This window comes from Macaca fascicularis, chromosome 14 (genome assembly GCF_037993035.2).
Source record: "Macaca fascicularis isolate 582-1 chromosome 14, T2T-MFA8v1.1".
Taxonomy (NCBI): Eukaryota; Metazoa; Chordata; class Mammalia; order Primates; family Cercopithecidae; genus Macaca; species Macaca fascicularis.
Window position 1 is genome coordinate 75,279,366 of NC_088388.1, and position 14,671 is coordinate 75,294,036.

The following is a 14,671-nucleotide window of genomic DNA, read 5'->3' on the forward strand; positions in this document are numbered from 1 at the left end:
CCAAAGTGCTGGGATTACAGGTGTGAGCCACTGTGCCTGGCCTCAATTTTCTTTAAAAAAAATTTTTTTTAATGGAGTTGGTCTTGCTATGCTGGCCAGGTTGGTCTTGAACGCCTGACCTCAAGCGATCCTCCCCCCTCAGCCTCCTAAAGTGCTAGGATTATAGGCATGAGCCACCATGCCCAGCCTGAATTCAATTTTCTTTTCTTTTCTTTTCTTTTTTTTTTTGAGATGGAGTCTCGCTCTGTCGCCCAGGCTGGAGTGCAGTGGCCAGATCTCAACTCACTGCGAGCTCTGCCTCCCGGGTTTACATCATTCTCCTGCCTCAGCCTCCCAAGTAGCTGGGACTACAGGCGCCCACCACCTCGCCCGGCTAGTTTTTTGTATTTTTTAGTAGAGACGGGGTTTCACCGTGTTAGCCAGGATGGTCTCGATCTCCTGACCTCATGATCCACCCGTCTCGGCCTCCCAAAGTGCTGGAATTACAGGCTTGAGCCACCGCACCCGGCCTCAATTTTCTTATAGAAGTGTATCTGTTAATGTGTTAAAATACTTCCAGCAAGTTTCTGTGAGGTAAACTGTCTTTGTTCATCAGAAAATGTCTGTAAGTTTGGCTCTCACTTGTTAATTTGACTGTGTATAGGATTCTGGTTTGAGATCTGTTTTTTGTGCACACTTTGAAGATATTATCCTACTGTCTCCTGGTTCCCATTGTTGCTGATGAGAAAGCTGATTTCATTGTAGTTAACATTTCTTTTGATAATCTGACCCTTGTCACTGCAGACTTTTGTATTTGCCTTGTGGTTCTGCAGTTTCATCAGTATGTGACTAGTCATGTAATTATTTATTCTTTTATTTTATTTTATTTTATTTTATTTTATTTTATTTTACTTGAGACAGGGTCTCACTCTGTCACCCAGGCTGCAGTGCAGTGGCACAATCTCAGCTCACTGCAACCTCTACCTCCCAGGTTCAAGTGATTCTTCTGCCTCAGCCTCCTGAGTAACTGGGATTACAGGCATGCACCACCACTGCCTGGCTAATTTTTGTATTTTTAGTAGAGATGGGGTTTCACCATGTTGGCCAGGCTGATCTCGAACTCCTGACCTCAAATGATCCACCCACCTTGGCCTCCCAAAGTGCTGGGATTACCGGCATGAGCCACCGTGCCTGGACTGTTTATTTACTGTCTTGGTATGTTTCTCCAGTTTTGGAAAATTATCAATAATTCATGATGGTTAATTGTATTTGTCAATTTGACTGGGCCACGGGGTGCCCAGATATTTGGTCACACAATTATTCTGGGTGTGTCTGGGAGGGTGTTTCTGGATGCGTTAACATTTGAATCAATAGGCTGAGTAAAGCAGACTGCCCTTTCTAATAATGCGAAGGGGCCTCATTCAATTGTTGAAGGCCTGAATGGAACAAAAAGGCTGACTCTCCTGCAAGTAAGAGGAAACTCCTCCTACCTGGCTGCTCGAAATAGGACATCAGTCTTTTCCTGCCTCCAGACTCAAACTGAAACATCAGCTCTTTTTTTGGGTCTCAAGACTGCAGGATTTTGAACTGGAACTTACACCACTGGCTCTCCTTTTCCTCAGGCCTCTGGACACAGGCTGGAAAGTCACTGTTGGCTCTCCTGGGTCTACAGCTTGCCAGGTACAGATCTTGGAACTTCTCAGCCTCCATAATTGCGTGAGCCAATTCCTTATAATAAATCTCTCTCTCTCTCTGTACACACACACACACACACACACACACACACACACACACATATCTTGTTGGTTCTGTTTCCTGTTTCTCTGAAGAACCCCATAATATTTTAAATAATGATTTTCCACCATTCCCTCTGTTAAATCTTTGGTTTTTTTTTGAGATGGAGTTTCGCTCTGGTCACCCAGGCTGGAGTGCATTGGCGTGATCTCTGCTCACTGCCACCTCCGCCTCCCAGGTTCAAGCAATTCCCATCTTAGCCTCCCGATTAGCTGGGATTACAGGCAGCTGCCACCACGCCCAGCTAATTTTTGTATTTTTCAGTAGAGACAGGGTTTCACCATGTTGGCCAGGTTGGTCCTGAACTCCTGACCTCAGATAATCCTCCTGCCTCAGCCTCCCAAAGTGCTGGGATTGCAGGCGTGAGCCACTGCGCCTAGCCCTTTTTTTTTTTTTTGAGATGGAGTCTCACACCCTTGTCGCCGATGCTGGAGTGCAATGGCGCAATGTCAGCTCACTGCAACCTCCGCCTCCTGGGTTCAAGTGATTCTCTTGGCTCAGCCTCCTGAGCAGCTGGGATTACAGGTGCACGCCACCACGCCTGGCTAATTTTTGTATTTTTAGTAGAGCCAGGGTTTCACCATTTGACCAGATTGGTCTCGAACTCCTGACCTCAGGTGATCTGCCCACCTCAGCCTCCCAAAGTGCTGGGATTACAGGCATGAGCCACTGCACCCGGTCCCTCTGTTAAATCTTTCTGGAACTCCTATGAGACATCTGTTTGTCTCTCTTTTTATTCTTAATTTCTCTTAAATTCTTGTTCAGGTTTTCTCTGTTTATCTCTCTTTACTCCATTTTGGGTCATGTCCTCAAAATGTCTCTTCAGATTCCCTCTTCAGCTAGCTCGAATATGTAGGTTAACTCATCTTTGAGTCTTTAATTTTAGTAATTATGTTTTTATTTCTGGAAGTTCTATATAGTTCTTTTTCAAATTTCCCAACTCTTTCTCCTCCATACTATTCTGTTCCTTTATTATCCTTTATTATGCCTTCTATTTTATTTATATATATATAGATATATAAAATACATGGGATAAAATACATCGCACTATTAGAAAGGGCAGTCTGCTTTTCTTCCATGAAAAGGAGACAGGCGCGTGCCACCACACCCGGCTAATTTTTGTATTTTTAGTAGAGACAGGGTTTCACCATGTTGGTCAAGCTGGTCTGGAACCCTGACCTCATGATCTGCCTGCCTCGGTTTCCCAAAGTGCTGGGATTACAGGCATGAGTCACCACTCCCGGCCTTGGAGGTAGACATAATCTCCTGTATTAGGGTTCTCCAGAGAAACAGGACCATTAGGAGATATATGTAAATAGATTTATTCTGTCATATGATTTATTGTGATTATGGAGGCTGAGAAGTCCTTTGAACTGCCATTTGCAAGCTGGAGCCCAGGAAAGCCAATGGTGGTGTTCTAGTCCAAGCCCAAAGACGAAGACCTGAGAACTAGAGTTTAGTGGGTTTTGTTGTTTGTTTGTTTGTTTGTTTAGAAACAGGATATTGTTCTGGCACCCAGGCTGGAGTATAGTGGCACGATTTTAGCTCACTGCAGCCTTGCATTCCTGGGCTCAAGCAGTCCTCCCGCCTCAGCCTCCTGAGTAGGTGGGACTACAGGCATGTGCCACCATGCCCAAATAATTTTTTATTTTTATTTTTTGTAGAGACGGAACCTCACTATGTTGCCCAGGCTGGTCTTGAACTCCTTGTCTCAAGGGATCCTCCTGCTTTGGCCTCCCAAAGCTCTGGGATTATCAGCATGAGCCACCATGCCCAGCCAAAACCAGGTGTAAACTCCAGTCTGAGTCCAAAGGCCGAAGAGCCAGGAGTGCTGGTGCACAAGGGCAGGAGAAGATAGATGTCACAGCTCAAGAAGCAAGAACAAATTTGCCCTTCTCCTATCTTTTTGTTCTATTCAGGTCCTCAATGAATTGGATGATGTCCATGCACATCCTAATGAAGGGGTACCTCTTCGTTACTCATTCTACCAATTCAAATGCTAATCTCTTCCAGAAACATCCCCACAGACACACCCAGAAATAATGTTTTCCAATCTATCTGAGTACCCCAGGACTCAGTCAAGTGAACACACAAAATTGGCTGTCACATCTCCATTTTGTTTGTTTATTTATTTATTTATTTTAGACTAGTTAAGTTTAGTAGTGAGAAAGAGGGAAGGAGTAGAACGAGGAGTTCAATCTGTGATTGACTGTGAACAATCGATTGAGATAACTCACTACCTTTGGACCAGCCATCTCCATTTTACAAATAAGAAAACTGAAGCTCAGAAAGGTTGTCTAAACTGCTTAAAGCCATACAACTTTAAGTGCGGAAATAGGTTTTGTGTGTCAATCTGTTTCTCTATAAAATCCCATGTGGGACATCCAGGCATCTAAAAGGTAGCTCAGTACGTCTGCCTTCTCTCCATTGTTAGCCTTTATGGACAATTTTTGCTGGAGCAAATATTCTGAAAAAGATTCCTCCTGTTTCCTATGGGCGTAAACAGCAAGCAGGTGAAGCCAGGCTGTCTTGAGACTGGGAGCCCCTGGTAGGAGCATTTGGCTGGAAAGATGTGGAAGTCAATAAGCATTTCCTCCACCACCCAGAAGCATCTCCAAGCTTCTGCAGGAGGTGGGCAGTGAAGGGGACGTACCAAGCATCCCGCACATAATCTTTGGTCTGCCTCAGGCAGAAGGAGGAAGCCCAGGCCACGGTAGGACTTACCTGTTGAGTCCTTCTGGGTTTGGGCCATGTCTTAGCAGAGACTGGCATACTCTCAGGCTTTTCACTTCCTTCCTTAGATTGGGGGCACCTCTTACCCTGTGCATCTTGCACAAAGCCTGGTCCTGAGTAGGTGCCCTGCAAAGGTGCAGGGGATCAATGGGGATGACTGAGGTCTAACTGAAGAAAAAGAAGGCATTTCAAGTCTCTACAGGATGGGAACTTTAATGAGTACAAATAGCTACCCTTTATTGAGCATTGATTATGTGTGGACACTTTTTATGCATGTATATTGCAATATTTTTAGCTGCAAGTAATGATAACTAACAGTGACTTAAATAGGTAGTTATTTTCTAGCATAACAAGAATTCCAAAGGTGCTACTTTGGTCTTTCCATCTTGGTTACAAGATGACTGTGACACCCAGCCCTCACCTCCAAGTTCAAGGCAAGCAGGGGTTGGGAGGCACAGACAGTTCAGACTCAGCAGTCCTGTTTCATCAGGAAAGCAAAAGCTCTCCCAGTAACTCCCAGCAGAGTTCTATTAAATCTCATTGGCCCAAGGGAGCTGCAGTGGTAGGTAACAAGGAGCAAATGACTTTTGGGTAGCCAGTCAACAGGGTCTGCCATGTGCATAGGAAGCACAGTATGTATTTGGCATGGAGTCGGTACTCAATAAGCATTAGCTATTTGGTATGACTGTGCGTGTTTGTGTGTCTACGTGTGGTTATATGTATATTCTCCATTTTCCCAAACAGTCCTTGGAAGTAGGTAGCATCCTCCTTTACTAATGGGACCTATCACACAGCTGGCAAAAGGCACAGGCTGAGCCACACAACAGACTCATTTCTTTCTGACTGAAGTCTGAAGGCTCTTTCCATTGCCATGCCATGTTCCGCCCTCCCCTTAAACTGCCCCTCTAAAATATTGTCTTGGAGTCACATCAGGTCCGAGTGGACTTGAGGAAGAAAGAAGAGGGAAGGAGATCAGATCAGTGCTGTTGTCCAGGCTGTAGTGCAGTGGATTGTAGCTCGCTGCAGCCTCCAGTGATCCTCCTGCCTCAGCCTTCCAAGTAGCTAGGACAACAGGTGCATGCTACCATGCCTGGCTAATTAATTTTAAAAAAAATTTTTTTTGTAGAGACAGGGTCTCACTATGTTGCCCTGGCTGGTCTTGAACTCCTGGGCTCCAGTGATCCTCCTCCTTCAGTCTCCCAAAGTGCTAGAATTACAGGCATTAGCCACCATGCCTGGTCTGGAGATCAGTTCTTTTTTACTTTTTTTGAGACAGGCTCTCCCTATGTCACTGAGGCTACAATGCAGTGGTTCAATCACAGCTCACTGTAGCCTCTACCTCCTGGGCTCAGGTGATCCTCCCACCTCAGCCTCCTGAGTAGCTGGGCCTATAGGCATGTATCACCATGCCCGCTAATTTTTGCATTTTTTATAGAGTCAGGGTTTCACCATGTTGCCCACTCTGGCCTCAAACTCCTGGGCTCAAGCAATCCACCCACCTAGGCCTCCCAAAATGCCGGGACTATAGGTGTGAGCCACCACACCTGGCCTGGAGTTCAGTTCTGAAATAAGTTGACACCTGGTCCTGGGGCTATCCACAGAGTAACGATGAAGTCATGAGAGGAGGTTCCATAACTGTGTGCTAGAGTCATTCCTCCACCTGAGTGCAGCCGCTTTGGAATGGTCATGCTAAAAGGCTCAGCCTTTATTCTGATGATGCCACTACTGCCCAGAACTCCTCTGGGACTTGCTTTACAAGTTGCAAAAGACTTCAATCTCATTACTGTAATACTGCACTTCATTTCTGACCCCAAACCCAGCTGTAGCTTCTCATCTCACGAACTTCAAGTGACTTTTGACTATTGCCAAAAATCAAAAATCATTCCCTGAAGACAGAGTGTATTGTAATTTAGATGCAAAAAAATGTGTTGTCTGCTTTGCAGCCAATTTTCAAATAAAAAAGAAATGTTTAAAGCAGTGGAAGCACTGTTTAAATAAATATGCCGGGCCAGGCGCGGTGGCTCATGCCTGTAATCCAAGCACTTTAGGAGGCTGAGGTGGGTGGATCACAAGGTCAGGAGATTGAGACCATCCTGGCTAACACAGTGAAACCCCGTTTCTACTAAAAATACAAGAAATTAGCCGGGCGTGGAGGTGCACGCCTGTAGTCCCAGCTACTTGGGAGGCTGAGGCAGGAGAATGGCGTGAACCTCGGAGGCGGAGCTTGCAGTGAGCCGAGATAGCGCCACTGCACTCCAGCCTGGGCTACAGAGTGAGACTCTGTCTCAAAAAAATAAAATGAATTAATAAATAAATAAATATGCCCACCCAGGTTGACATCTTGGAAGAGGATACCTCTAAGTTTGGTTGTATAATTTCTGCTATGTTTAAGAAAAATTACTTAACTTGTGAGACATTGTGAAAAGGACACTGGACTTGGTAAAGATACAAATGGATTATAATGTTGGTCAGGTGAGACATGTTGTTGCGTTGGTGAAATTTATAAATTGATATTTTTTTCTCAGAGCAATTTGGCAATGAGCATCACGAAGCTTTAAAGAGTTTAAAGCGGGCTGGGCGCAGTGGCTCACACCTGTAATCCCAACACTTTGGGAGGCCAAGGTGAGCAGATCACAAGTCAGGAGTTCGAGACCAGCCTGGTCAACATGGTAAAACTCCGTCGCTACTAAAAATACAAAAATTAGCTGGGTATGGTGGTGCATGCCTGTAATCCCAGCTACCCAGGAGGCTGAGGCAGAAGCCTCGCTTGAACCTGGGAGGTGGAGGTTGCAGTGAGCTGAGATCATGCCACTGCACTCCAGCCTGGGCGACAGAGCAAGACTCCCTCTCAAAAAAAAAAAAAAAATTTAAACCAGTTGACCTAGGAATGAATCTTCTAGGAAGATTTCTTAGGAATCTTTCTTAGGAAAACAGAGATGCAGACAAAGATTTATGTAACAGCTATTCATTGCAGACTTATTTGTGAAAATAGTAAAAAGAAGGAAATAACCCAAATACCCCACAATGGAGAAATTGTTAAGAAAATTATGGCATACTCATTAAGAGAAATAATGCAGCTGGCCGGGCGCGGTGGCTCAAGCCTGTAATCCCAGCACTTTGGGAGGCCGAGATGGGCGGATCACGAGGTCAGGAGATCAAGACCATCCTGGCTAATACGGTGAAACCCCATCTCTACTAAAAAATACAAAAAACTAGCCGGGCGAGGTGGCGGGCACCTGTAGTCCCAGCTACTCAGGAGGCTGAGGCAGGAGAATGGCGTGAACCCGGGAGGCGGAGCTTGCAGTGAGCCGAGATCCAGCCACTGCACTCCAGCCCGGGCGACAGAGCCAGACTCCGTCTCAAAAAAAAGAAAAAAGAAAAAGAAATAATGCAGCTATTTAAGATGATGTTTTTAAAGAACTGTCAATGATGTTTGAAGATGTTCACAGTAAGATAGGTGATAAAATCAGACTATAAAACCACATGCATTATATGGTCCCATTTTTACTTTCTGTATGCTAAAAAAAAGCCCTCAAGATATATCCAAAACGTTACCAGTGGTTTGATCTGGGTGATGAAATTATAAGTGATTTTCAATTTGCTTCATTATGCTTTTATATATATAATTTTATTATTATAACTGTAAATATTATTTTTATAGTTAGAAAATATGTATAATGAACATTAAAATTACTTTTTAAGAAAGAAAGAAATGTGTTTTACTGGGAGAAAAGAGATCTGTCCCCAGGGTTCTGATGGTTTAGTGGAGGAAACGAGACACGTACACAGATACGTTTATTACAAAGCAGTAAGGGCTATCATGGAGGTTTTATCAAGTGTGGAGGAAAGGATTAGCTCTGCCTGGGAGAGTTGAAGGTTAGTGAAAAGAGGTAACATTTGTTCGGGCCTTGAAGGATGAATAGGGGTCCTCTAGGGCTTTGTAAACTGTGAAGCACTATCTAAGTGTAAGTTAGTCTTTGACTTTTATGATTACTGTCAAGGCTTACCTCATATAAAGCTCTCTTTCTTGTCTCTTTCCCATGCTCCCTGAAGCCCAGGATCCCTGGGACAGGAAGCAGCAGCAGTTAAACAGTCACACATCAGTGCTCCAGCAAGTGAACTGAGGTGCATCCAACTAAGGAGCAGATCCAGGACCAGAGGAAATAAAATTATCTGGGAGCAGGGCCAGGAAGGTGCTGGTGGGTAAACAGTTCCCCCTTATTTGCCACCCTGTGGTAAGGCTGGCTTTGCTTGAGGCCTCCACCCTGAGATTTGGGGCCATCTCCATCTGGGGATGGTAAAACCTGCGAATGAGTATCACACAGCAGTCTATGATTTACATTGGCAGGAAATGGTGCGTCAGATGTCCTTACAGCCTCCAGACAGGGTGGAGTGGAAAGGAGGGGTGTGAGTGAGGGGATCAGGAAGGGTGACAAGAGATTATTTGTTCGGGAGAAATTCTCAGAAGCTCAAGATTGGAAGGGACTTAAAAGTTCTATGATTTAATCCTCCCGATCCCCTTCCTAGCATCCCTATCACATTGTCATTCTTCCCAGGTGCAGCTCAGAGGCCACCTCTTCTATTACCTTCCACTTCAGTTCCTCTGGCCTATGCTTCAGGCATTTCCCATTATTTAATTTTACGAAAGAAAATTCAGTGTCTGCTACATGCCAGGCAGTGTGCTTAGAATAGGTCCTCAATTTCAGTATGCCCTCCTGTGCCTCCTGTTGTTTATTTATGCAACAAATGTATACTGAATGCCTACTATATGCCAGGCAATGTTCTAGATGTGGTAACAGAGTGGAGGAAAATATAGCCAGGATCTCAGGCTCTCACGGACCTGTCATTCTAGTAGGAGAGATATACAATAAACAAACGAAAAAATAAAATATCGGGTTATAAATGTCAAGGAGCCAGCTTTGGGAAAATTTAGGGGAAGAACTTTCTATACAAAGAGAACAGCTAATTCCAAGATTCTATGGGGGTAACCCCTGTTTGCTCTAGGAACAAAAGGAAGGAAACTGTGGCCTTGTTCATGGAAAATGCTTCCTTCTTTATCTATAAATGAAAATCCTCTTATGTGTCAGGACGTAGTTCCAGCATTGCCTCTTTAGGCGAATCTATCCTGATTTCCCAGGTAGAGGTGACCCGTATCTCCTTTTCTCCTCACTGCTCCCTGAGTAGACTTCTGTGAACACACCTGTGACACTTTGCCATTCTTACCACCTTAAATCACTGTGACTCCCTAGTGGACCTCAGTCTCATTCAAGGGCAGGACTGAGCTTCCTATCTAAATCCCTAATGTCCAGGATAGAACCTGGCATAGAGTCTGTGATCAGTAATAGTTTGTTCCTTGAATACTGAACTGTCACCCAGCACCCTATCAGAGCCTCACTAGTGATGCTTATTTGGAATTGGCAACAATTTATTGATCAGTGCCAGGCCCTGTGCTGGGTACTTTCCACCCTGCTCATTCTTACAAGTCTCACAGTCGACATGTGCAGTAAGTATCATTATTTTATTCTATAATTAAAACTCAGGCCAGACTCAGTGGCTCATGCCTGTAATCCCAGCACTTTGGGAGGCTGAGGCAGGAGGATCACTTGAACCCAGGAGTTCAAGACCAGCCTGGGCAACAGAGTAAGACCCCTATCTCTAAAAAAAAAAAAAAAAATAAGAAAAAGTTGGGTGTGGTAGTGCATGTCTGTAGCCCCTGCTACTCGGGAGGCTGAGATGGGAGGATCACTTGAGCCCAGGAGTTGGAGGCTGCAGTAAGCTGTGATTGCACCACTGCACTCCAGCCTCCCAAAAAGAGAGGAACTTAGAGAATTAAAGTGATTATCTGAGGTGGCTCAGTAAGAAGAAACAGAACTGAGATTTGAACGCAAGTCTTCTTGATGCCAAATCCCAATGGTTCCTCTTTTATGTGATGTCACTCATCATGCATCAGTTCATCTGTCCTCTCTTTTCTCCTATATAATAATTTTCCTGGGAAAAGCGTCTTTTTTTTTTTTTTTTTTTTCATTCTACTATATTCCTTATGACACCAGAACAGTGCTTTGTATTTAGTACGTGGTCAATACATATGTCTTAAATCTCCAAGAGGTAGAAAAGAAAGAATGAATGTGTGAATGAATGCTTCACCCAAAGTGAATCAGTCTCTGGTAACAGTTCATAGGATGGAGATGGGCTGAAGAGAGGCGTTTCTGAGGGGAGGCAACTTCCCAAATACCTCCAGGCGTCGATTCCAGGAGGGAGCGGTGAGGATGCTGTCTCTGTGCTAAAGCACTTGTTTCTTAGAAATCACACCTTTTGCTCAGCTGCATATCTCGGCAGGCAGGCAGGGCAGAGGGGAACATGCATGGCTTCCAATGAGTTGGGCAAATGAGGTTAGGTTTCAATTCAGATACTTATTTGTGTTTTCTAGGTCTGCACGGTCTATGAATTTTCAACGAGCAGTGATTCTGTTCCTCATCTTTCATTGCTTTATGGGACTTCAGGGAATGAAAGCATAACATCCTGCTTTCCCATAAGTTCTCTGGCTGCTGCACTGGCACCAATTAAAGACAGGTCTATGCAATTAATCAAAACCAATTTGGAAGCACTCTGGCGCTGTTCCTCTGATGTACTGCCTACTTCACATACAGTAGTTCCTCAGCTGCGGTGATGGAGCCAGGCACATAGGAGCTTTTGATGAACTGGCTGTACCGGCCCCAAGTGTTAACTATGTCATCTGACATGACTAATGAGGCTCCGGACTTGATCCGCGTGAGCGGAGCAGCCCTGCTGTCTGGAGGAGGCTCAGTTTCCACAGCCAGCCTGGGAAGAGGCTGCAACGTGTAGGGTACACACTGCATCATGTCAGCTGGAGTCCTGGAGGCCTCTAGTGTTGGAACTGGGAGTCATCCATGGAGAGGGTGATGGAAACTGTGCGCCAGGCTTTGTGTTGGGTGCCAGTGTGAATGTGACCCAATTTAAACTTCTAGCTCAGCCTCCTCATTTTAGACCTGAAAATCAAGACCCAGCAAAAGTGTGAGGCTTGCCAAAGACCTGAACTTTGGAGAGAGAAATGATGGAGAAGGCATGGTCTCTGCCCTGGATGAGAGGTAAATATGTATGAGGGTAACAACTGGGGCCTGGTGCAAGTATACTTCATCAAGGTTAACCATAGGCTTCCTTTCTTCCTTCTGCAAACCTTTATCAAGGAGAAGAGTTGCTTGTGCCCTTGTCACCTCAGCATTTCCAAGAGCATGGAATTTGGAGTCAACAGATCTGGGTTTGAGTCCCAGCCCTACTTTGAGTTGATGTAATCTTGCAAATCACTTCATTTTTCTGAGCCTTGGTTTCCTCAGCTGTAACACTGGAACAGGCCAAATACTGCCCAACCAACCTACCTCCATGAGCCCTTGTGTGACTCAACTGAGTTAATGGGTGTGAAAGTGTAAGTAAGAGCCTCTGCACGTGTTAGTTATTATTCCAGTTATCATCCCCCTAAGGAGCACTGGCTGAAATCTCTGGAATATGGATCCACAGATAGCTTTAACTCTCTTCCTCTTCCTGCCTCTTTCAAATGGACATAAAAACCAATTGGTCATCTGCCTATAATCTCAACAGCTTTCCCAGAGAGCCCATGCATAGAAAGAGGAAGAATTCAACCATTGTAAATTAATGTCATTCCATACATTGATTGAGCACCTACCACATGCCAGACATTGTGTGAGGGATCAGAGTTGGGTAAGACATATTTCTTGGCCACCTTGAGAAGCTCACCATTTAGTAGGAGAAACAGACATGGGCATAAATAATTATAATGTACTGTAGACAAATGCAATTGCCATAGGAAAGATACAAATCAAGTGTTTTGGGAGCCAGAGGATAGAATGATTCATTCCCCAAAAGGAGATTGGAAAAAGGTTCATCAATGAAGTGGTATTGAAGGATGGGCAGGGCTTAGCTCTGTCAGGAAGAATGAGACAGGGCATTCCAGACAGAGAGACCAGCATAGGCAAATGTATGAAATCTGGAAAGGAATGGTGATCTAAAGGGTAGAATAAAATCAAATGAGGTATGGGGTGTGAGCATGAACCAAAGAAAAATCACTGCACCCCAGGCATAAATGTTGCTGTTTCACTGTTCTCTTTGCTGGCTAAAGTCATCTTGGCCTCTGTTCCTCAGTTAGAGAGAATCCCACATTGGCCCTTCCTCCAGCAAAGCCAAACCCAAGCCCCAGCCAGCAGAGGTGAAACAAATGAACAGGGATCAACAATACCATTAGATGCAAAAATTCTTGAACTGGGAAGTGCCAGGTCACAGGCACACCTCCCCAGCCAGGGTAAGAGCTTGATCAGATGTGGCAATGACACCAACCCTGGAGCATGATGGCAAGGAACTTAAGCCTCTTGGCATGGGTCACACGCTACATTTTTCTCCTTCCCCCCTTCATCCAAAAGGAACTAGCTTCTTCTTTATGAGTGCTGCTGTCAGAATGGCTTTGGAAATCCTAGAGCTGCAGCTGGACTCAAGGCATGGCCGTGGGCCACCCCAGGGACTCGTATTTTCTGTCTTTCTATCTTTCATTGTGAATTGTTTTTTTATTGTGCAAATAATACAGTGTTAAGAACGGAAACTTCAATAAGAGAAAGAGGAAAGAGAGCACCCACTCACACATTATCTGTTTCCATTTCTCCTTACCCCTTCCTGCTGTTGTCCATGAGCATAATTTTTCTGACCGCTTTTATTTCTGATACAACTACGTATTCTGTTTTTATTGCTTAGCCTTGTATCATACAGTTTTTTTCTCTTTTGCTACTTATTGCCAGCCCCTCGTGTCCACACTGGCTTAGCATTGTTCTCCCAAGACTGAAGAAATATGCCAGGGGTCATGTAAAGGGACTTTCCACAGGTAACATGATCATCATCGACAACTGGCATCATGTGGCAGAGGAAAAGCACCGACTGCTCTGCCATCATGTTGACGTGGGTTGGAATCTCAGCTCCTCTACTTTGAAGCCAGCTAGCCCTGAGCAGATCATTCTATCTCTTTGAGCCGCATCTGTAAGATGGGGATGGCATTAGTACCATCCTATGGTACTGGGCCCAGCAGGCCCGCTGGGTGAGCCCACCTAAATTATGACAGGCATACCAGTCTGCATATTTATTATTCACTGGGTGAATTTGCTATCTTTTACTTAAGTATTCTCCTCTGATGAAACTTGTTTTTGTGCAGTTTTTCACTATTTCCCATAATGATGCAAAAAAAAAAAAAAAAAAATACCAGTGTGTGCTGCTTACTCTATGGTTTAAAAATTGTATTTTCTCAGGAACAATCCCCAGGAGTAGGATCACTGGGATAGAGGATAGAAACATTTTCAAGGTTTCTGATGTGTATTTCCAAATTGCTTTTCGGATTTGTACCTGTTATGCTGCCACCAATTTGAGGAAGGGGACCACTTGGGCTACATTGGAGGCTGCTGGGCTCTGGTCACAAACTTCTGTCTCTGCTTTATTTCTACCATTGTCTTCTCCTAACATAGCTCCTGAACTTCTCACTCCATGGGACAGTTCATTGTTTGTCCCCAAAATGATGCTCCCATGCTTTTGTGCCTTTGTACTTCCTAATATTCTTCACCACCCTTGCCCAAGAATTTTCTTCCTTTAAGATACCCACTCACCTTAGAGTTCAACCTTTGTGGAACTGAGAACTTCTATACTCTCTTCAAGACCCAGCTCAAACACCCCTTTCTCTGTGAACCAGTTCCAATCCCCCCAAGCAGAGTTCGTCACTTTTTATTATAGACCTAGTCTTTTTTTTTTTTTTTTAAGGGTATTCCTGAAACACCAAGGTTCAGACATTATCTACTGACTTTGAACAATGGAAGGTTTCTCTAATAGCGCTTCCCTCCTCCATTATCTAATATAATTGTATCTACAATTATTTAACAATTTTTGGTTAATCATTTTGCAGTGTTTATACATTATGACCACAGAAGTCATTAAAATATATTTGTCCTCTGAGATACCAACATCTCTTCCGGGGCTGCTGTCTCTCCTGGTGAGGTTTGAGCCTCCTGGGGGCAGGTGGAACACGCAGGGACAGGGGCTGATATGTGGGAAGTGAGGGTAGCTGGCTATTACCTGGCAGCCAGGTGGCACCAGAACAGTCTCA

At 44.6% G+C, this 14,671-nt stretch overlaps 1 protein-coding gene across 1 annotated transcript in view; it reads left to right on the forward strand.

Annotated features, from left to right (window-relative positions):
* The window catches only part of GVQW3 (GVQW motif containing 3), a 30,436-nt gene extending 17,184 nt beyond the window's left edge, over positions 1–13,252 (forward strand). Inside the window, exon 2 of the mRNA XM_065528743.2 lies at positions 10,934–13,252. Within this exon, the coding sequence (XP_065384815.1) occupies positions 10,934–11,173 (240 nt within the window). The 3' untranslated portion in view covers positions 11,174–13,252. The remainder of the gene's footprint in view (positions 1–10,933) is intronic.
* The last annotated feature ends 1,419 nt before the right edge of the window (positions 13,253–14,671 follow it).